The sequence below is a fragment of the Equus quagga genome, chromosome 16, assembly GCF_021613505.1.
Source record: "Equus quagga isolate Etosha38 chromosome 16, UCLA_HA_Equagga_1.0, whole genome shotgun sequence".
NCBI lineage: Eukaryota > Metazoa > Chordata > Mammalia > Perissodactyla > Equidae > Equus > Equus quagga.
The window spans coordinates 38,377,865-38,402,339 of NC_060282.1; the positions used below are offsets into that span (position 1 = coordinate 38,377,865).

The 24,475-nt window shown below is 36.2% G+C and overlaps 1 protein-coding gene across 6 annotated transcripts in view; it reads right to left on the minus strand.

Annotated features, from left to right (window-relative positions):
- The window catches only part of VPS13B (vacuolar protein sorting 13 homolog B), a 784,298-nt gene that overhangs the window by 419,501 nt on the left and 340,322 nt on the right, over window positions 1-24,475 (minus strand). For all 6 annotated transcript variants that reach the window (XM_046642610.1, XM_046642612.1, XM_046642609.1 and 3 more), the window contains one exon: window positions 4,857-4,984. In XM_046642610.1, the coding sequence (XP_046498566.1) occupies window positions 4,857-4,984 (128 nt within the window). The remainder of the gene's footprint in view (window positions 1-4,856; window positions 4,985-24,475) is intronic.

A 24,475-nucleotide genomic window follows, 5' to 3' on the forward strand; every position in this document is an offset into this window, starting at 1 on the left:
GTGCCTAGATAATATTCAAAATAAGCTATACAAAGATGAATCATTTAGTACTAGTGTAATCATGTATTAATTTATACTCAATATGCTTAGTCAAATGAGGAACATCAGACTAGACTGTACACTTAAAAATGGTTAAGATGGTAAACTTTATGAGTATTTTACCACAACTAAAAATAAAAAAAGAGGGGCTGGCCCAGTGGTGTAGTGGTTAAGTTCGTGCACTCCACTTCAGCGGCCAAGGGTTTGTGGGTTCAGATCCTGGGCACAGACCCACACACCGCTCATCAAGCCATGTTGTGGCAGTGTCCCACATACAAAATAGAGGAAGATTGGCAACAGACGTTAGCTCAGGGCCAATCTTCCTCACCAAAAACATTTTAAAAAAAATAAAAGAAGAAAGAACAAATTAGGAACATCAGTATCTCTACTTATAATTAATCCATAATGTCATATAAGATTAAGTTCACTGTTGGTAATAAAGCTAATGAAGGTACTGCATCATTATAAAACAAGCAAAAGAACCAAAAGAATCACATAAGAATGCCAGAATTGGAAATAGCCTCAAACATTATTTAATCTAACCATTTCACATAGCAGATTAGTGAAGTAAAGTCCATAGTTAACATGCAGTTTTGATACTGCTGACCATTGGCTCCTTGAAATTCTATACATCTTGGCTTCCATGAACTCTCTGGCCTTTCCTCCTATATTTTGGATAACTCCATTACAGTTTCCTTCCAGGACACTTTCTCTTCTACTAACCACTTGAGAAATGGTATTCCCTTTGCTCACTGCTCTTTCAACTTAATATTTTTTTTTTTTTAAAGAAGATTAGCCCTGAGCTAACATCCACCATCAGTCCTCCTCTCTTCACTGAGAAAGGGTGGTCCTGAGCTAACATCCGTGCCTATCTTCTTCTACTTTATATGTAGGATGCCTGCCACAGCATGGCTTGATAAGTGGTGTGTAGGTCCGCGCCCAGGATCTGAACCCACAAACCCCAGGCCACCAAAGCGGAGCACTCGAACTTAACTGCTACGCCAAGGGGCTGGCCACTTAAGATACTTTTTGAACGACCCATTCATAAAATGTCTTATGTCACCTGGAATCTTAAATTGAAAGATTTTCCTAGACCTGTCAAATACTCACGTAACCTAATACTATTTTCTCATCTCGTTACACAACTATTCAAAATGATATCAATAAAAGGTAATTACACTAAATTAGTCCATTTGTTTTGTGAAATGGATAAAAGAGAATGACGTTACTTTTAATATAACTATTAATATCATCATGAAGTAACATTTAGGACCAAAGTAAACTTCAAACAGCTAAATATTCTTGATAGCTATTATATTCTAAATAATGCTATGATGTCATCTAGTTCTTGTACAAATCAATAAATAGTAATCAAGGATAGTACCTAAATTCATCATGAACCAGGCAGTGCATACCCTGGAAATCCTTCAAGTAAATGGCATTTACCTTGATATCCCCATTTCTCTTTTGGATCTTAAGAGTTTTCTAAAAAATGTCTCTAAGAGACGTTCCCCACAAGATGCTTCACAGAATGGCTGTTTGCCTTTTTCCTGCTAGATCAAAAGAACTATTATGTTTCTTTTGTCTTCTTAGTATCTAGCATGATATATAAATAAAACTAAGTGCTGAATGTGAGAATGGATAAAAGAATAATAAATGGAGGGGAAAACAGCATTCTGTAATGCATTACTACATAACTAGCAGTTTTAAAAAATAAACAAGCTTACACTAGGGTATTAAAAGGTTAACATGCTTATGATTATTCAGTAAACATGTATATTTTAACAGGATGTTTTTAGAAATGTGATATTTGTCAGAAAGGATATAAGGAATTTCAGAAAGCCAAGGAGGATATATTAAAGGGCAGTGGGGCTTTGGAGCAATCCCTTAAATGATAGTCTACATTATTCATCAACTCCAGGACTATCCCTGAGGAAAGTACAAGGCAATTAATTTTAAAAAGACACATAAGCTCCAAGAGATCTGCTATAGTTCCACTAGAGTAGAACTTTTATATATATTTCATATATATGAAATGAATGAATGCTACATAAGCTTATTTTGGTATCAAAGCATTTTCACTAGAATAGAGAAGGAAAATAGCGCAAAAGAAGAAAGGAATTCTGTTGCTTAGAAGACAAAGCTGTAAATAAGTTAGCTTTGTCAAAAAAGGGCAAATTTTGTGTTAAGAGGTTAGACATCAAAATTCACGGGAGATACTGTCCATTAAGATCTATTTTAGAATAAATAAGTCTCAGAAAAGACACAAAGAAAAATATACCCTCCTGCCAAAGTTCTTAGTTCCAATTTAGTGAAACCAAAATACCACAAACTCCTGAATACAGCTGGCTTAAGGCAAGGTGCTAAAGAAAAGCACGATATATAAGGTAATATGCTAGAGAGAGATCTGATAATATTTGCATTATCCCTTTTTCCATAAACATTATTTGTGTCAAGCCATAATTCAGAACTTCAGATTGTACTATAATCAGATAAATTCATTATTATTTATGCAAGCATTAGAGTAGAAACACGTGCTCTTAAGTAGTTACTCATCCTAACTACTTACTAATCACTTTAGTATTTACGTTATTGATACTAAATACACCACAAATTACCTCTTTCTAGATGATTACTAAAATAATATACAATAAGCTGATGGGTAGTATTCATCATTTCTTTTATTGGTGACTTCAATGGCAGAAACAGAATGCATTAAATCAGTAAAATGAGAAGAGTGCATAGGTCAGTAAGGAATTATGTAGAAACACAAGAAATAAGAAAGAAAACTTCTCAAATTTATGTTCTTGTGACCACACATTAGAATAAACCAAGAATACAGACTGAGTTTAATGAAATTGAGAAAGAGAATACAACTGAGAATTACCCATGTACCATTCTCATTCCCATCAATAATGGGTCTCCCCTGAGATTAAAAATTTTATCATAAGAAAAGCTACAAGCAATGAAGTGAATAAATATAAATAGTCATCAGGAGCAAAAACACACATAATCTAGTTAGCTCTACCACGAAGGAGGGCATGGGTAAGTGTTTAGAGGAGGACTGAGTGATACACAAGGAAAACCATCATAAGGAGACAGAGTTTTATATAGATTAAAGAGACTAACACTGAACATAAGTGTTTAGCAACAACTTAAAAGTACTGTGTATTTTCTGCTTCTACAATCACAGACAATGTAAAGGCACTAAATGTTCCTGCATTCATGTTGTCTCATCTGTCCTATCTGATGCCCCCACAGCATAAAAGGAAACGCTACAGGAGGAGGATAGGTGAGTCAACACAAGCAACAATAGGGTAATGTTAATAGTAAAAGGCCTCATCCTGACTGAGATTGGTGAGACACAGCTGGTATCTGTGAAAAAGTCATATTTCCTGCCAACTAAGAGTTAAAACAACAACAAAAGAATGACAAGACATGCTCTCTGTCTCCCACTCTTAATTTTCTTATAAGCTGCCTGCTCAGAAAAGACAGGCTGTAAAGGATTGCCAAAATCCAGGTTACTGACTCTTGTATTAGACAGCATGTATTAGTCAATTAATCACATTCACTGACTGATACTAAGCAACTAGAGATGTTTGTAGATATATTTCTAAAAACTGTCTTTGTTTTGTTTTTTTTTTTACTGAGGAAGATTTGCCCTGAGCTAACATCTGTTGCCAATCTTCCTCTTTTTGCTTGACAAAGATTCACCCTGAGCTAACATCTGTGCCAGTCTTTCTCTACTTTGTATGTGGGTCACTGCTTCAGCGTGGCCGGCGACAAGCAGTATAGGTCCATGCCTGGGAACCAGACCCAAGGTGCCAAAGAAGAGCACACCAAACTTAAGCACGAGGCCATGGAGCTGACCCCTAAAAACTGTTTTTGACAGGTAAGTGTTCATTATACTGATCACACTATATTATAGCCATGCATAAGATGTCTATATCTGTCTGTATTAATTTTCTATGTTGTGTAACAAATTATCACCAATATAGCAGGTAAAAACAGTACATATGTATTATCTTGCAGTTCCTGTCGATAAAGTATCCTAGCATAATTTGTACATCATCTACCTTGCTCTTGTTCTTAAAGTGGGAGCAACTTTCCTTCACAATTTTCTACAACTTAAACAGAAGTGAAAGGCTCCAGTACTGAGATATTACTGTCCGGTACAGACAAAATTCTATAAAGATGCCTCTAATATCAGTCTTTTATATCATATTTCAAAGAGGAAAAATTCTACACAAAAACTTAAAACTTAAAAATTGCTGAGTTACTTTTACCTAAATCCTATGAAATTAGATAAGCATTTAATTGTGTATTTTCATCAGGTAAAATATGATCGGGGAGGAGGGTAATTCAATAAGATTAAATTATGTGTACTTTAAAGTGAAAATAAGTGTGAAGAAAATTTAATAACAATAAAATAATTTTCATATTTAATTTGTGATTAGGTATGGAAAATAAGTAAGTAGATAATCCTTTTAATTCCAACTAAGTTTTTATCTCAGCAGTGAGAGAAAAATGTGATTTATATGGTGAACATTTAAAATCTTTTAAATAATGCTTAAAAGAAACAAAAAGTAGAATTAATTTTTTTAATTCAAGGAACATCTCAAAATTTGTGTATTTTTATAACTATATCAGGAATAGCATATAATATGTTTCATATAATTTTGTTAATAATATACAAAGTGCACCAACAGTTTTCATCTAAATTATGGAAATGAGATAGTATACATGCATGTTACTAGTGAGAAAATTAGAAAGGATGATAGAAATTAAAACCATGATATTTTTAACTTTTATTTTACCTGCAGTGTGAGACTCTTTACCGCATTCCATATTACTCCAATAAATTCTTTCATTCTTTCTTCAGGACTTCTACCTCCTTCAGATATATTCAGCATGGCTTTAACAGGAACCGACAATGGTCTGGATTCTAAGTATGAGAAGAACTAGTTATTTAACAGAAATGTACCTTAGAGTTTCACAAATATATACAGAAAATATTTTCAAGACTATTTCTTTCCTCACTTAAAATTAAAACTTTTATATGAGATTATAAAATATCATATTATATTGTTTTATCTTACACAATTACTGATAAGCAAAACTAATCTGTTAAAAGTCAGGAGAGCATTGGTTACTCTTGTCAGGGATAAGTGATTGGGAAGTGGATTTGTGGAGCAAAAGTAATGTTCTCCATGTTCACTTTGTGAAAATTCATTATGTTGTAACCTAACAATCAGTCCATTTCTCAGTATAAAGTTAATACCTCAATAAAAATTTTACTTGAAAAAAAGGAAATTCATCTACAAAGCACTTGATTCATCCAAAATTGATAGGAAATGGGTTTTCTCATATGTGAATTTTCCTGATAACAAAAGCTGATGTAAACAATTTCTCAATTTTAAAAACTGATTTTGATGGTACCCAAAAGAAATATGTCATTACATAAAAGAAAAAGTTATACATTAAAAAAATCAAATTTTAAATTCCATTCTCTACTGTATGTTATTAAAAATTTTGCTAATTTAAAACAAACTAGAAAATTAATTTTATAATGTAAAATCCTGCCACAGTTCTTAGTTCCAATTTAGTGAAACCAACAATCATTTCTTAGGCATGCACCAGCCAACTTGATATCACCTTATTCCTTCATTTCTGTGCCATGGAAAAAGCACAGTACCAGAAGTCAACTTGAATTAATACTCTAGCTGTGCCACTTGCCATATGATCTGGGAAAAGCAATTCAATCCAAGTAACAGAAGTTTATAATACTTCTATCTAAAGTCAAGAATACTATTCACTTCAAATGTTTTAATGTACACAAAAACAATTCATGAAAGTACTTCAAATACAAGGAATAGTGATCATACAAATTAACTGATTATAATGTATAGAAACAAACTTGAAGGTTACTAGATCTGAAACACAATTACTCTCCTCTTCTACCACAATCAACCTATTGTTTTTGTTCTACCTTAAATGCCATTTCCTCTGAGAAATGGTCACTGATTTCCCTAAATTAGACTTGGTCCTTCCTCTCTAGTCTCACAGAATTTTGACATAATTCTGTATAACATATTTAATTCTTCATGGTATAATATTAAACATTTGAATATTTGTCTCTCCAAAAGTAACAGCAGACCATAGTGATATGGTACAGCAGTAAGTGGGAGTGGTTAATGGTGGACCTTGAAGATACATTCTGGGTTCTTCCTCCTACTAATCTTACTCTTCCAATAAGAAATAACCTTTATGTACATATTTATTAACATAACACCAATTAGACAAAGTTGACTGAAAAAGCCTAAAGCTAGAGACCCCAAGACACAGAATTAAATGACTATATTTTTTTGTCTGTACATATCAATCAATGATTTATATCAGACCTTTCCTTCACCTTCTTATGGTTGAACTGGAACCTGGTAACAATTACTCAATGACAGTATGTCAAAAACCTCTGTTCTTATTTTGAAGATTTGAGTAATAATGTCATTGGTTAAATGATAACTTCTACAGTATGCATGAACCAATGGTACCAAATACTGACATTTGATATCGAATGGCTTATGTTCTTGAAGTTCAAGATTCTCACAATAACAGGGTTACTTCATGATATCCAAGAACCAAAAAACATCTGTTCAGCTACAATAATAAAATTCAGTTCTCATAGTAAGTGCTTCTCAGAATTAAGTCCTTTCTATTTCAGGTTTTTAACATCTGCTGTGTAAAAGCTTATAGAGGTGCTATCGTAAAAACAGGTCCAGTTTAGTCCTTGGTCAATAGGGAGGATAATTCTAATAGGAGAGTAACAACAAAAAAAATTCCTATAGCAATTTTTCCTTTAAACATAAGACTTCTAACAATAAATTTATATGTTTATGCACTTTATTCAGTATAGTGCTGACACCAGGATAGTACTCATTTCACTGAAAGGACAATTCAGGTTTACTTTGTCTTTTTATTTTATGTAGCACCTTGAAATAATATAGTATTGATAAGTAAATATTAGTCGAATCAATCAATCACTATCTTTTAAAAAAGAAAGAAAGGCATATGTGTACCTTCTTAAAACCATTCCTTAACAGCATATTATTTGACATTTTTTTTAATGAGTTAATGATAGGTTACAATCTTGTGAAATTTCAGTTGTACATTAATGTTTGTCATTCGTGTTGTAGGTGCACCACTTCACCCTTTGTGCCCACCCCCCACCCCACCTTTCCCCTGGCATCCACTAAACTGTTCTTAGTCCATAATTTTAAATTCCTCATGTGAGTGGAGTCATACACAGATCATCCTTCTCTAGCTGGCTTATTTCACTTAACATAATTCCCTCAAGGTCCATCCATGTTATTGCAAATGGAATGATTTTGTTCTGTTTTGCAGCTGAGTAGTATTCCATTGTATATATGTACCACATCTTCTTTATCGATTCGTCTGTTGATGGCCACTTAGGTTGCTTCCACGTCTTGGCTATAGTAAATAATGCTGCAATGAACATTGGGGTGCATAGGACTTTTGGGATTGCTGACTTCAAGCTCTTTGGATAAATACCCAATAGTGGGATGGCTGGATCATATGGTAGTTCTAGTTTTAATTTTTTGAGGAATCTCCATACTGTTTTCCATAGTGGCTGCACCAGTTTGCATGCCCACCAGCAGTGTATGAGGGTTCCTTTTTCTCCACAACCTCTCCAACATTTGTTACTATTAGTTTTAGATATTTTTGTCATTCTAATGGGTGTAAGGCGATATCTTAGTGTAGTTTTGATTTGCCTTTCCCTCATGATCAGCGATGATGAGCATCTTGTCATGTGCCTATTGGCCATCCGGATATCTTCTTTGGAGAAATGTCTGTTCATGTCTCCAGCCCATTTTTTGATTGGGTTGTTTGATTTTTTTGTTGTGGAGTTGTGAGAGTTCTTTATATATTATGGATATTAAGCCTCTGTCAGATATATGACTTGCAAATATTTTTTCCCAGTTAGTGGGTTGTTTTTTTGTTTCAATCCAGTTTTCATTTGCCTTGAAGAAGCTCTTTACTCTGATGAAGTCCCATTTGTTTATTCTTTCTATTGTTTCCCTTCTCTGAGAAGGCATGTCTGAAAAGATCCTTTTAAGACTGATGTCAAAGAGTGTACTGCCTTCGTTTTCTTCCAGAAGCCTTATGGTTTCAGGTCTCACCTTTAGGTCTTTGATCCACTTTGAGTTTATTTTGGTGAATGGTGAAAAAGAATGGTCAATTTTCATTCTTTTACATGTGGCTTTCCAGTTTTCCCAGCACCATTTGCTGAAAAGACTTTCTTTTCTCCATTGTATGCCCTCAGCTCCTTTGTCAAAGATAAGCTGTCCATAGATGTGTGGTTTTATTTCTGGGCTTTCAATTCTGTTCCATTGATCTGTGCACCTGTTTTTGTACCAGTACCATGCTGTTTTGATGACTGTAGCTTTGTAGTATGTTTTGAAGTCAGGGATTGTGATGCCTCCCGTTTTGTTCTTTTTTCTCAGGATTGCTTTAGAAAATCGGGGTCTTTTGTTGCCCCATATGAATTTTAGGATTCTTTGTTCTAATTCTGTAAAGAATGTCATTGGGATTCTGATTGGGATGGCGTTGAATCTGTAGATTGCTTTAGGTAGAACGGACATTTTAACTATGTTTATTCTTCCAATCCATGTACATGGAATGTCTTTCCATCTCCTTATGTCGTCATCCCATTCTCTCAGAAAGGCCTTGTAATTTTCATTATATAGGTCCTTCACTTCCTTAGCTAAATTTACCCCAAGGTATTTTATTCTTTTTGTTGCGAATGTGACTGGTATTGTGTTCTTGAGTTCTTTTTCTGTGAGTTCATTATTGGAGTATAGAAATGCTACTGATTTATGCAAATTGATTTTGTACCCTGCAACTTTGCTGTAGTTGTTGATTACTTCTAACAGTTTTCCAGTGGATTCTTTGGGGTTTTCTATATATAAGATCATGTGGTCTGCAAACAGTGAGAGTTTCACTTCTTCCCTCCCTATTTGGATTCCTTTTATTCCTTTTTCTTGCCTGATTGCTCTGGCCAGGACCTCCAGTACTATGTTAAATAAGAGTGGTGATAGAGGGCATCCTTGTCTCATTCCTGTTTTCAGGGGGATGGCGTTCAGTTTTTGCCCATTGAGTATGATGTTGGCTATGGGTTTGTCATATATGGCCTGTATTATGTTGAGGTTGTTTCCTTCTATGCCCATTTTGTTCATAGTTTTTATCATAAATGGCTGTTGGATCTTGTCAAATGCCTTCTCCGCATCTATTGAGATGATCGTGTGGTTTTTATTCCTCAGTTTGTTGATGGGGTGTATCACGTTGATTGATTTGTGGATGTTGAACCATCCCTGTGTCCCTGGTATGAATCCCACCTGATCAGGGTGTATGATCCTTTTGATGAATTGCTGAATTCTGGTGGCCAAAATTTTGTTTAGAATTTTTGCATCTATGTTCATCAGTGATATTGGCCTGTAGTTCTCTTTTTCTGTGTGTCCTTGTCAGGCTTTGGTATCAGCGTGATGTTGGCCTCATAGAATGTGTTAGGAAGTGTTCCATCTTCCCTAACTTTTTGGAATAGCTTGAAAAGGATAGGTATTAAATCCTCTCTGAAAGTTTGGTAGAATTCCCCAGGAAAGCCATCTGGTCCTGGGGTTTTATTCTTTGGGATGTTTTTGATTGCTGTTTCAATCTCTTTCCTTGTGATTGGTCTGTTCAAACTGTCTGCCTCTTCTTGAGTGAGCTTTGGGAGATTGTAGGAGTCCAAGAATTTATCCATTTCCTCCAGGTTATCCATTCTGTTGGCATATAGTTTTTCGTAGTATTCTCTTATAATCCGTTGTATTTCTGCAGAGTCTGTTGTTATTTCTCCTCTTTCATTTCTGATTTTGTTTATTTGAGCTTTCTCCCTTTTTTTCGTTGTAAGTCTGGCTAGTGGTTTGTCAATTTTATTTATCTTCTCAAAAAACCAGATCTTTGTCTCATTGATCCTTTCTATTGCCTTTTTCGTTTCAATAGTATTTATTTCTGCTCTGATTTTTATTATTTCTCTCCTTCTGCTGACTTGGGCTTTATCTGTTCTTTTTTCTCTAGTTCAGTTACGTGTATTTTAAGATTGCTTACTTGGGATTTTTCTTGTTTGTTAAGATGTGCCTGTATTGCGATGAATTTTCCTCTTAATACAGCTTTTGCTGTATCCCATATGAGTTGGTATGGCATGCCATCATTTTCATTTGTTTGCAGGTATTTTTTTATTTCTTCTTTAATTTCTTCAATGATCCGTAGCTTGTTCAGTAGTGTGTTGTCTTTGTGCCTTTCTCACCTTTTTTCTTGTAATTAATTTCTAGCCTTATAGCACTATGATCGGAGAAGATGCTTGTTATTATTCCATTTTTTTAAATTTGTAGAGGCATGCCTTGTTTCCCAACATATGGTCTATCCTTGAGAATGTTCCATGTGCACTTAAGAAGAATGTGTATTCAGCTATTTTAGGGTGAAGTGATCTATATATGTCTATTAAGTCCAATTGTTTTAGTTTTTCATTTAACTCCACTATTTCCTTGTTGATTTTCTGTCTGGATGATCTGTCCATTGATGTGAGTGGGGTGTTGAGGTCCCCTACTATTACTGTGTTGTTTTTAACATCTTCCTTTAGGTCTGTTAATAATTGCTTTATGAATCTTGGTGCTCCTGTGTTGGGTGCATAGATGTTTATAAGCGTTATTTCTTCTTGATGAAGTGTCCCTTTGATCATTATATATTGTCCCTGTGTGTCTCTCTTTACCTGTCTTATTTTGAAATCCACTTGGTCTGATATAAGAATTGAAACACTTGCCTTTTTTTCCTTGCTATTAGCTTCAAGTATTGTCCTCCAAACCTTCACCCTGAGCCTGTGGTTTGTCCTTGGGGCTGAGGTGTGTTTCTTGGAGGCAAAAAATTGTTGGATCTTGTTCTTTAATCCATTTTGCCACTCTGTGTCTTTTTATTGGAGAGTTCAATCCGTTTACATTGATAGTGATTATTGATGCATGTGGACTTAATGCTGTCAATCTGTCCCTCATTATCTTGTTTTCCTGTGTTTCTTTTCCTGTGTGCTTTTGACTACCCATTTAATACTGCAATTTCTTATGCTGGGTTTCTTAGATTTTTCCTTATTTATGATTTGAGACTCTGTTCTGTATTTTATTTTAGTGTCTACCTTGAAGTTTCTATTTAGAATCTCGTGTATAATATAGTCTATTCTCTGGTGGTCTTTTACTTACTTGACCAATACTGATTTAGACCCTTTGCTCTTCCCCTCCTAAATAATTATTTTCATTTTTTATTCCAACTCGTCTTATTAATTGGTAGTTAGAGTGATAAGATCGTCCTTGCTTTGGTAGTTTCCTTACCTTTACCCTAATGCTATAGTTGAATATTTGCTATCCTGTTCTGGTTCTACCCATCGGTCTCCCTAGTCTGTGGATTATGACCCCTTTCTCCCTTTTTTCTTTTTTCAGGTATGAGAGCCTTCTTGAGGATTTCTTGTAGTAGAGGGCTTTTAGTTACAAATTCCCTTAACTTTTGTTTGTCTGGAAAAGATTTAATTTCTCCCTCATATCTGAAGGAAATTCTTGCTGGATAGAGTATTCTTGGCTGAAGCTTTTTATCTTTTAAAGCTTTGAATATGTCACTCCATTCTCTCCTAGCTTGTAAGGTTTCTGTAGAGAAATCCGCTGACAGTCTGATAGGGGCTCCTTTAAAGGTTATTCTCTTCTTTTTTCGTACTTCCCTCAGTATTCTTTCCTTATCTTTCCTTCTTGCCAATTTTACTACTATGTGCCTTACAGTAGGTCTTTTTACATTGGCAAATCTAGGAGATCTGAAATCTTCCTTTACGCACATTTCTGCGTCAGTCCCTAGATTTGGGAAGTTCTCTTCAATAATATCGTTAAGCACACTTTCTGCTCCATTTTCCTTTTCCATATTCTCGGGAATTCCTATGATCCTTATGTTCTTACTCCTCATTAAATCCATTATCTCTCTGAGATTTTCCTCATTTTTTTTAATTCTTAGTTCTCTTTTTTCCTCTGTCTGGAGCCACTCAGACTGTCTTTCTTCAATTATGTTAATTTGCTCTTCTATGGTGTCCACATGGGCATTCAGGGAATCCGTATTCTTTTTTAACTGGTCCATTGTGTTTTTCATCTCAAGTAATTCTGTTTGATTCTTCTTTATGATTTCAATCTCTTTTGTGAAGTAACTCCAGAACTTGGCTTGTTTCTCTATCTTTCTCTCTACCTCATTGAGTTTTCTGATTATAGCTGCTCTGAATTCATTGTCACTTAGTTTATCTAATTCCAAGTCCTCAGGACTCAATTCTGTGTTTTTATTGTTTTCCTTCTGGTCTGGGGCTTTTATAAATTTCTGGAGGGTAGAGGAGCAGTTTTTTCACATGGTGGTAGAATTCGGTTGCAGTTACAGACTGTAGCCACCAGATGGCGGTCGAGAGCCGCATGTCATGAGCTCTCTGCCTTCAGGCAAGATGGCTGCGCCCAGTGGCTTTGCTGGGAGGAAGGGCCTGCTATTCTCCAGCGCTGATCTGGATTCAGATCAGTTCTGTTCTCTGGTCTCCCGAAGCCCTGGGTTTATGGGGTCCCCGCGGCCAGAAGCTTTCCCCACATAAGCGGGTTTCCACTGAACCAGCAGCAGTAGTCCTGGATGATCCCTGGTCGCGCGGCCCCTTCCTCGCTCCTTCCCAACCCATGCAGCAGCAATCGCAGACTCTAGGGGAGGGAACGATGTTCTCTCCTACCGTTCCAGCGCCTCCGAGGCCGGAAGTAAGGTTTATGATCTCCGCCTTCTTGGTATTGTAGGTCTCTAACGTGTCGGCATTAGATTTATTCTCTGAAATTCAGTTTTTCCAATCCTTTGTGGTATTTTGGAAGGGAGAGAATCCCGGGTCAGCTCACCCGCCATTTTGCTCCGCCCCTTCTATTTGACTTTTTTTTAAAAAAATGTACCTTGTGTAAAGTACACATTTATGGTTTATGTTTTTGAAATTGTCAGTAATCACCAAGAAGAAAAGTGTGCCAATCTTTATTTCTCTTTTATATTCATGGGAAATCAAGCTGTTCAGCCATGTATTCATAGCCAAGACAACATAATGCCAGAGGCCAGGTGCCTTAACCAAAGTTGAATTACCTAAAAGGAAACTTAAACAATAAAAATAAAAAACCTGAGAATAGGCCTTGCAAATTCAAGTTGTAGATCATCCTGGAGAGCCAGCATGCTTTAAACAATCATAGGCAAAGAGAGAAGACGACTACCAAAAAGAGCTCATAAGAGAAATTGAGGCTTACTAAGAGATAAAGAGTTGTAAGCTTGGGAAAGAGAGAAATGATTTAGTGGGATCTGAAGCAGAGCTATAGAGTTGTTTCATCGCAAGTTTTCAGAAGCTATAAACTGAGTGGTGGACCCTAGGCTGTGTAGAAAGGTATACTTTCTCAGGTTTTGTGCAGGCATCTGAAGGAGAAAGAAGGGTAAAGCCCTTGAAGAGAAACCAGGCATTGACATGAGTGGTATGCACCATCATATTTCATGATCTTGTTTACAAAGATGTCATAAAAGACTAGGATAAAGTGTTACTTGTTCATGGGCTTAAGGTGTTCTCTTGCCAATGTATGGTATATTTTTTGAAACACTTTTATTACAGAATTAATAAATGTTAATAGGGAAAAATCAGAGAATTCTGCTCATCAAAAAAGGAAGGAAGGAAGGGAGGAAAGGAGGGAGGAAGGCAGGGAGAAAGGGAGGAAGAGAGGAAAGAAGCTAAGGAGGGAGGAAGGCAGAAAATATCTCAATTTCAACATGCAAAACAATCATTCAAAAACTACTTATGGAAAACCTACTATGTTTTAGAGTCCATGTTAGGAAGTGGGAGTTCCATGGTGAACAAAATACACATGGTCTCAGTCCTCATGGAGCTTACAAATATATGTGCAAAACTTTAAGATTTAAAAAACAAAACAAAAAACTCTCTAGTGGTAGAATTTCAGACACCACTGGGATAAATACTTTTAATAAAGTTTCCTCAAAGCATGAACTAGGAAGCAGGAAAGCTAGGTACTGTTTTTTATTCTACCAATTCAGGATATGTGATCTTAGAATCATTTCAGCTATTCAGGTTTCCATTTTCTCATCCATGACTTCCAGAAGGTAAACATTAAAGGCTACCTAAATCTCACTGGAAAACCATGGGCTGGGGCAGGGATTAGACTGTCTCTTAAGCAAGTATAAAGATGAAGAAGGAAGAAGAGAAAAAAAGAGAGAGAGGGATCACTGATCCATCTCATTGTAAGTAGTAAAGCAAAGATATGAATGTCTCCAGAATCTACCCTTCAGGTTATATATAGATTACCACATTGACCCACTGAGACCATTAACATTCTTCCACCCTGGCCTCAATTCCAAAATAAAACAAACAACAACAAAAAGTTTGAACTTCCCTAACTTTCTTAGTGTGTGTACACCCACAACCAACACTATCCACCACCAGAAATCACAGCACAGGGCAGACTAAGAGCTAAAGCTCTTCCAGATAATGTCATAAGGTCTTGGACGAGCATCAAGAATTTTTAGGTTGAAAGAGGTAGTCTTTCTGCATATAGCTGCAACTCTTGCCCAGACTGGTAGTGTTTTCCACATATTTTACACCCAGGACTAAGGTTCAATAAAAAGATCAAATTATTCAAAGTTCAACTCTAAAATAATGAAGCTGATTTTCACGTAGTACTTTGAAACTAGTGTCGATATTTTGTTCACCATTCACAGGCACCTTCACACTGTTTCCCCTTCTGCAGGTAAGTCCTTACCAGAACTTTGGTCTTTATACTTATAAGAGTTCAGAGAGAAACTGAAGATGAGCTGACCAGGGGGATTATAGAAAAATGAATTTTAAAAGGTGGTTAATCAGATTGCTGCTAGAATTTGAACCTTCACATATATTTTGGAAAGTGAAAGGAGAAAAAAGGGAAGAGAGAAGGGGAAGGAAGGTGGAAAGGAATCTTCATCAAAAACTCAAAAATTTTATTCAATGTCCATTTACTAAATACCAGGGCACTGTAGTAAGGTCTGAAAAAAATGACACAATCCCTGTCCTCCAAGAGCTTGCAATCTAGGAGGGAGACACAGACTTAATTAAATACTATGATTATCCTAGAGTATGATGAATGCTATACTATAAAATATTCTGGGAACACAAGACTGACTTAATTCAATCAAGTATCAGCAGGAAAGCCTTCACAAAGGAAGTGACACAGAATTGGGTTGGGGTGGAATTCTTAAATCAAAGGAGGAAGGAATTGCAGGCAGAGAGAACAGAGGCACAAAGTGCATGTCAAATAGTTTGGTGTTAGCGAAGTATACTGTACATCAAATGAAACTAGTATACTAGAGGTAGTGCTGGAAAGGTAAGTTAAGGCCTAGTTGTGAAAGACCATAAATATCATGCTGAGAAACATAAAGTTTATCCTGAAGATACCAAGAAAATGGTGGAAATTTTTAAGCAGGGAAGTGTAATAAAATTTGGACTTTATAAGTGAAAATTCTGATGTTAACAAAGAATATATCATTGGAAAAGGGAGAGAGTAAAAATATAAGACCAGGGGCTGGCCCGGTGGCTCAGAGGTTAAGTTCGCACGTTCTGCCCAGGTTCACCAGTTCAGATGCCAGCTGCGGACCTACACATCGCTTATCAGGCCATGTTGTGGCAGGCATCCCACATATACAGTGGAGTAAAATGGACACGAACGTTAGCTGAGGGCCATTCTTCCTCAGCAAAAAGAGGAGGATTGGCGGCAGATGTTAGCTCATGGCTAATCTTCCTCAAAAAATAAATAAATAAATAAATAAATACATAAATAGATAAATAAATAAATAAAATACGACCAATTAGGAGCTGTTTTGCTAACACCCCAAACTCTTCTCATTTTATTTGATTGCTGGTACAGAAGTTGTCAGTTGATCTATTATGACCACAGTACATAGTCTGAATATTAATGTAAATAAATTCATGAAATGTATTTATTTGATCTGCATTTGATCCTTTTTCCTTTAAGTGGAGAGCAGGAAAAATAAGTTCTGATCCTTGACTAATCTGTGGGGGTCCTGCAGTGCAAAGAAAAAAACTCCAGGCCTAAAAATGTCATTATTCTTTTGTCTGGTGACTTAAGTTGGCATATATAATTGCAATCATTTTAAGTACCCACAAGTACTAACTTTAATTATTTATTGAATAGATCACTTAAGTTTCATTTCTTCAAATTTGTTTCAAATACTCAGAGAGAAAGAGATCAATTCAGGTTCCCACTTCTAAAGATACTTCCAGCATTCCACTCTCACTGCCTGAGAGAAGGGATGATGCGAGAGAACCCAGTAAACAAGGGTCAGCTTCTTTTCTCAATATCCTCCCCCTGAAAAACAGACACAACTCTAGGCAACCCTGAATTGACTTTCATTACTTTACTTCTTTAATCCAGCAGAATTGAGGATCAAAAATAAATTCTGTATCTCTGCTACAGAAAAATAAAGGTACATTTTGCACACCTGATTATAGACTGAGAATTGTACCTGATACACATACATATATTATAAAATTGGAATAATACTATACAACCTGAGTGATCCTGGAAAGACCATGTCCCTCCTGCCCCCAACACTTAGAGCTTTGCTACCTAAATCTGCCTGACAAACTCCAGGGTTAATACCTTCACACCCTTTATCTCCATTTACACCAGCCACCAGGAAAAGCAAAAATTTCTAAGAACACTCCTTATCATCCAGACTCTTATCACCAAAAAGATCTGTACAATCCCTATGTAACTCCATGTCTTATTCCACAATAACACTGAAATCTCTTCCCATTCTGCCCTCTAGAATACATGATACATCATTAGCAAAATCTCCTGTATCTTCCTAAAACTTTTCCCTGAATTTACTCTTCATCTTCTTGTTCTAAGCAATCTGAGGACACTGCTTTCTGCGGAGTCTACTTAAGTAGCTGATGTTTTCTCTCCCATAACCCTGCACAGAATTGCACCTGGAAGCGGGGTATATGGCTTCCCTGATCCTCGTTGCCATCTCCAGTCTATTTTTCTACCTCCTCCCTAAAAAAAGAGCTTCACTTTGAATTTCATGTCATCCAAGAAACACACCCATCATCCCATCTTATTGCAAAAATCTATCTGATCCTGAGGTCAGCACTTTCACACCTTCATTCTTTGAAAATTTTTAGTTCCTGGATCACTGTCACTCTGTATGTCCGACAATAATGCCCATGAAACAGTTCTCCTGCTCCCCTATATTACCCAGTCTGTGGCTAGGCAAGACAGTGTGAATGATTCTCAACAATAAAATGTGACCTAAATTGAGGTGGTGCTTCTAAGTTTTGGGGACAAATAAGAGCAGGTGTGCTTTTCTCATTTATCTTTCTCTTTGTTTATCTACTGGCTGGAATGCAGAACATCCAGATCAGTAGTATGCCTAAATGGAAAGTGCCTGAGTTACTGACTGGAGGAGAGGTACCGAAATGTGAATACAACAATGGATTTTCCTTGAACAAGAAAAGAATTCTATTGTGTAAACTCTCTTCTTAGATGATCTCACTCAATGTCATGGCTTTAAGTAACCTCTACATGGTGACAATTCCCAGGGAAGAGTCTGAATCTATCCTCTAAACTTCAGACTATTTGTCCAACTATCCACTCAACATCACCATTTAATAGGAATCTGAAACTTAACATGGCCAAAGCAAAACTGAAGTCTCCATCTGCCCCTACACCTTGTCTTTTATATTCCTTCCTGTCTCAGTATATAGCAAATCTACCTTTCCAATTGCTCAGGTGAAAAAACCCAATCCTTCTCTCTCTCATAGCACCCATCCAGACAATTGGCATAATTTGATTGGCTCTATCTCAAAATACATCCTGAATTTGACCATGAGTCCTCTAGTGATACTATCCTAGTCCAGGTCACCAATATTACAGGCATACATTATGGCAACAGCCACGTGGCAACTGGTCTAGCTGTTTCTATACTTTCCTCCCTACAGTCCATTTTCAACACAGCACCCAGAGTGATAAATACTGTTAAAATAGCCCAAAAAAGCCATACCTCTCCTCCTACCAAAACTTTTCTATGGCATCCCATCTGACTCACTTTTATTGGTCAAAGTCCTTACAATGGCCTAGAAGCCCCTACAGGATCGATCTGGTTTCCCCATTGTCTTTTGGACTTCCCCTTCCATCCCTTTTCCCAGTGCTCTTTCTGCTCCATCCAGGTTGTCCTCCTTGCTGTTCCCTGAAGGCAAGAATACTGGCAAAAATACTAGGCTGAGGAACACAGTAGAAGAGTAATCACATCCCTCTACCTTTCTTTCAATCCTCCATTTCCTCGAGTCTATAGGAGACACACAAGGATTTAGGTAATTGCAGCAAAGTAGGAATAAAGGCAGACAGATGCCAATTTGTGAATTTTACTATATTGCTATTCTTCCATTCAGTTGGTGTGGCTTGGAAAACCTGAATTTTCGATGAGTAAAGGAAAATGCTGGCCTCTTCCAAGCCTTACAAGCTATGGAGGAGCTGCTTAGTTCAATTCAGTAAGCATTACTGAGTGCCTACTTATGCTAGGACCTAGGGAAACAAAGAGGTATAAGACTGGGGTCACGTCTTCGAGGAGCTTACATTCAAAAGCGGGAACTGCATGAGTAACAGACTTACTAAATGGATAGGTCGCAAAGACCTGTTTTAGAAAATTTTATCATAATGTGGAGTGTAATAATTGTAGAAGCATTGTCTTATAGTGACTTTCACTCTTTTCTAAATAACATATGTATAGCTATGGAAAAGAAGCTATTACTCATTCAAATCCTAATAATGATTTTTGGTATCACTGGAAAGAAATATAAACATACCTCTTGCAAAAGGTAAGGGGAAAAAAGGGTCGATTTTCAGGTTCAAAAATAATCTAAATCTGTACTTTTTTCTCCCATTCCATGGCCACCAATCTGTTGAAAATCTGCATCACTATAGAGTAACTCACTTTTCTGCAAAGGGTCTTCCTCTTTCAGATCCATCCTACAGACTACTCTCAACCATAGGATACTATTTAAGAATGAAGAGCATCTAAGATAGAAAACCTAAGTTCCCTATCTGGTTTTCAAAGCCCTGTATACTCTGGTCTTGCCTCTCTGAATCTGTTCAGCTTTGTTTTCTACTACTTCTACTAAAGAAACTCCACTCCAATTCAATGTCTTCCCTCTGCTGTTCCCATCCAAGTAAACTGCTCCCTCTTGACTACTGCCAATCCTATTTAAGATCTACCTCAAGTTGTACCTCTTCAATGAAAACTTTTCCAATTCCTAAAGTCTATAGTAATTGCTCCTTTCCCTAAATTTTCCTCAGTTCTATAATGCCTACCACACTGCACACTACTTTTTTTCTCCTCAGTTAGAACTAAAGCCCATCAGAACAGAGGTATGTCATGTCATATACTATTTTCAATTTCTCAAAGCACTTAGTACAGAGTTAAGAACACTGCAAGAACTCAAGGTTATATTTACTGCTTATCTGACTAAAGATAAAATTCTTCCTCAATATCCTGGGTTGTACTTGGACTATTATCATAATTCAATATTTTAAAACACACCTAAATGTCTAACGTAGCAGGAATACCCTGAAAGATTATGTGTACCAATTTAAAATGTACCACAAGCTGCTAACTTCTCCTAAACATTTGATCAATATCCCTGGGAAATCTGGACAGATATGAAAAGTTAGAGATCAAATTAAATCAATTAAAGGACAAGAGGCAAAAAAGGTGAAGAAATGTGATTGTTAAGCCTCTAAATAAAAATAACAGGAGAGAAAAAGGTTTTATTCATTTGTGCAAAACTTATTTACTACATATTTGCTCAAGACCAACAACAGTTGTTAGATCCTGGGAATACAAAAGTGAGCAGTCAGATATAGTCCTTGACAAACATTCTAGACAAAGAGGCAGAAAAAAAGAATGGAAAACAATGATAAAAAGACAGGTGCTAAGGTAGAGAATCCTGGGGGGCGGTACAGGCCTATTTTAGAAAGACTGAATAGGGAAGGTTTCTTTACCAAAAGAGGAACATCTAAACTAAGACTTGGACTATAAAAAGTACATAGCTATGAAAAGAGCAATAGAACAAGTAGAAACAGCATATGCAAAAGACTCTAGGCAACAAAAAGCGTGGAGTGTGTGAAGAAATGAAAGAGGATAAGTGTAAGGAAAAATGATATAAATAGAATGAAAGAAACTGACAGACCAGCTAGATCGAGTCAAACTTTGTAGGCCTCGGTAAGAAGTTTGGATTTTATCTTGGGTCCGAAAAGAAGTCACTAAAGCATTTTAAGCAGGGAATAAAATGATCCAATTTAGAGTTTTAATAAGATGACTCTTGCTGTCATCTGGACAATGTATTAGGATAACTGATATCAGAGATGAGATAATTTGGAAACAACATCAGTGAGACTAGTTAGGATACCCTTACATTACTCTCTACTAGAAAATTATGTGATTCTGTCTAGGGATGCAGCATACAAACAGACTGAAAGAAAAAGATTCAAGATATGACTTGAAGGCAGAATGGACAGGAAAAGGAGACTAAGAATGAATCTTAGGTTTCAGTCTTGAGCAAACAGTCAACAGTGGTGGGGAGAGAGGTACACAGGTGTGCAGATTTGATACATGGTAGGCTTGAGCAGCCTGTAAGATACCTAAACAGAGATGTCTACGCAATTGGATATGAGATACCTCTAAAAGAAAAAATAAATGACTGGTATAACAAAGCATGTCATAAATCTATGTTATTATATAGCCATGAATGGAAACACTGGGTTTTAAGATAGCTTTAAAATGATTAAGATCAAACAGAGAAAAGAAAGATAAAATTATCCGGCAGGGTTAGGAGCTAACAGATAAAATAAACTTCACCTCGCTTAAAGCCTATAGCTTTCCTTTTAAAATGCAAACATGGGGCCAGCCTGGTGGCGCAGCAGTTAAGTTTGTATGTTCCGCTTTGGCGGCCCAGGGTTCTCTGGTTCAGATCCTGGGCGCGGACGTGGCACTGCTTGGTAAGCCATGCTGTGGTAGGCGTCCCACATATAAAGTAGAGGAAGATGGGCACGGATGTTAGCTCAGGGCCAGTCTTCCTCAGCAAAAAGAGGAGGATTGCCAGTAGTTAGCTCAGGACTAATCTTCCTCAAAAAAAAAAAAAGCAAACACATAAAAAATGTGCACTTTCTATCACTTTCTATCTGAATTGTATTTTATCATTTTATAAAACTTTCACATATTTTATTTGTCTTATTATAAGACTTATAAGTCTTATAATAAGACAAATCTGTGAGATATTATTGGATATACTTATTAACATTTTATAAATGAAGAAAATGTGGCTGTCTGAGGTTAGCCTGACATGAAAATGCAGATAGGGTCAAAACCTAGGTTTTTCGCTCCCTAGTTTACTGGTTTTTCTATCAGACTTTCCTAATTCTTGATCCATATTTTACACTGATCATTACTTTTGGCAACTTTATTTGGCAATATAAATTTAAATAACTTGAAGAAAAGAGACTTTTACATAGTAGTACTATTTTTAAATTTCTGGAGTTTAGATAATATATAAAACTTTAAGTAACCTACAATAACGTCTGAGACTTTTCATCAAAATACAAACTACATTTGATACTATCATCCTGAAGCGCCTTGGGAAATAATGGCTTTTGGATTCTGCAAGTCAGCGTGACATGGCATGCAAAATTGTATCTCATGCTGAGCCAACCAGGAAAATATATGTCATCACTATGTGACATTCAGAATTTCATCTGGAAACTATAATCTTATTCTGACTGCTAAAGGGGGTGGGGGATGTGGGGAACGCTGCATATAAAACAATTTGGTTGAATTTTTGCTGAATTATTGCCAGTTCGTATAAAAACTAGAATAACTTACTTATTTCCAAAGAAAAATTCTATATTCCAAAGCCTTTCAATGTACTTATTAATATCACAATGTTTTTCTCAAAGAACTCTAAAATTAACTGACATATTTTAAACCATGTTATGATAACTCAAATTAATGAACCTCTAGAAAAAATTCTTATAATAAAACAAAGTTGCAAAATTAATAAGTGTAAAGCAGAAGTGTTTTGCTCAAAATTGTATGCAACAAAAACACCTCCTAATTCCTTTCCCCCAACTGAACAAACTCTAGGTCAAGAAACAAACAGACAAAAATCTGTTGTAAAATCTGCAATCTGTCTTATGCACCCCATGTCTTTCTCTTCTAGATTCTTTTCCCTCTGCCTTCTAGTTCATGTGTGTAATACTTTCATAATCCATTTACCTTACTCCTATCAAAATATAAATGTGTAAATGTAATTTAGTCTAAGTGTTACATAATCAACATGTTGTGTTTTAAACCTGCTGTGACTAATTGTAAAATGAAAAATTATTAGACATAATCAGGAATAGCTGACTGACTCTCAAAAACTATCCCCAGGAGCCATGCTTCTGCTATCCCTACATTTTCTGGTATCACATCTCATGCCCCTGAACACAGAGGTGGATACATAATCCAACCCAGGCTGTCATTGGGCTAATCATAGTAACTAACCTCCCTGGTCACAGTGATTGTCTGCGATATACACACGATCCAAGACAGGCCAAACAAAATCCTTCTCAGATATGTTTTCAACAGATAATGCACCAGATCTCTTTCTCTTTGATCACAGAGAGTTAAAAATGTGAGTCTAGAGGTACCACAGCCATGTACACTGCTAAGTCAAGAAACCTGTGTTCACTAAGAGAAAGTTAAAAAGACAACACAAAAAGACAAGAGTCTTGATGATGTTGAGTCTTTGGTTCTAAGTCATTCCAAAGAAAAGATCTACCTTTGCCTTTTTTTACCATTTTGACTATGGGAATCAATAAATATTCCTTTTTTTAAAACTTAAAATCATTTGAATACAGTTTCTATTTCTTGTGATCAGAGAGGCCTTTCTAATTCAGAAATGTAATCTTCCCTAGTAAAGGAATCACATATCAACTAGGGGGAAAATCAGGGAATATATTAGTAGCTGTACCTGCTCAGCCCTCACAATACCGTTACACAGCCTGTATAGGCTCCAAAACGCCCCCAAATGTTTTAAGCATATCATGGGGCTTCCCAATTTCCCAGGCTTACTTCCTCAAGAACTGTTCAACTTTAGTGCCTGCCTAGCTCACCTGGCTCTCATTCCTTCCATTACCATATTCGCTGGTCATTATCCCAAGGACTCTCTTGCCTGAGCCTGCATATTTGGAAATGCTATTAATTTTTTATTCTTCTAATCTTTTCTCCACCTCAGATTTCTTAAGTTGCATTACCCAATATCTTCCTCAGTTTAACCTGGCTTTTTGGGACCCTCCTACCTGGGCCCTATATGAGGGTCTTTCTCTAGGTAACCCTAAGCTTCCAGATAACATCCCAGTACAGCAGTGACCTCCAGAAAAGTAGTGAACAAAACTACAAGACTATCCATCGAGCTGCTGGGACAAATATGAGATTTTTTACTTTTATTCAAAAATGAGAAAAGACACAGTTTGTTAATGTTTAGTAGAGTAGAATGACATTGAGGCCCTTCTCCATGTCAGAAGGCCACAGATAATACTATGGTAAGTATACTGAAAGAAGAGCAGACAGTCAATAATAAGAAGGAATTGGCAGGGGCCCTTTACTCTTCCATTTGCTTCCAGTTAACTGTAGCATATTACAATTTACATAGACACAGTTAATCAGATTATCTTCTACTTTTAACTGAATTAATCCTCACAATTTGGATACACACTTTTAAAAGATTCCTGTAAAACACACATACCCAAACATATGGATTAAAGATACTACTAATTTATTTAAAAGAAAAAGGCAACACCTTTCCATTAATTTGGAAGAATATCTTATTGATATAAGGAATATGGAAATTTACTAGCCTGATGTCAACAAGACCTTTGAAAAATGGATGGGATTGAAAAATTAAGTCCCCTGAGTGCATCAATTATGCCCTTTCGCCTCTTAGATCTACGTATCTCAGTGAGGTGGCTTTTCAATTATGATAGCCACTAAAATCAACTATTGAAATAAACTTAAGAACTAAACCTTTAAGATATCATGACAAAGTATTAAACTGTATTTTAAAAATGAGGCGCAATAATTTATTCTCACTGAAACATTGATATGATTAAAATTGTCAGAATAAGATTTCAATGTTAATAAAATTAAAAGTATTTTGCATGCTTTATAATATATTAATACAGTGACACACATATTTAACGCATAAATCAATAAA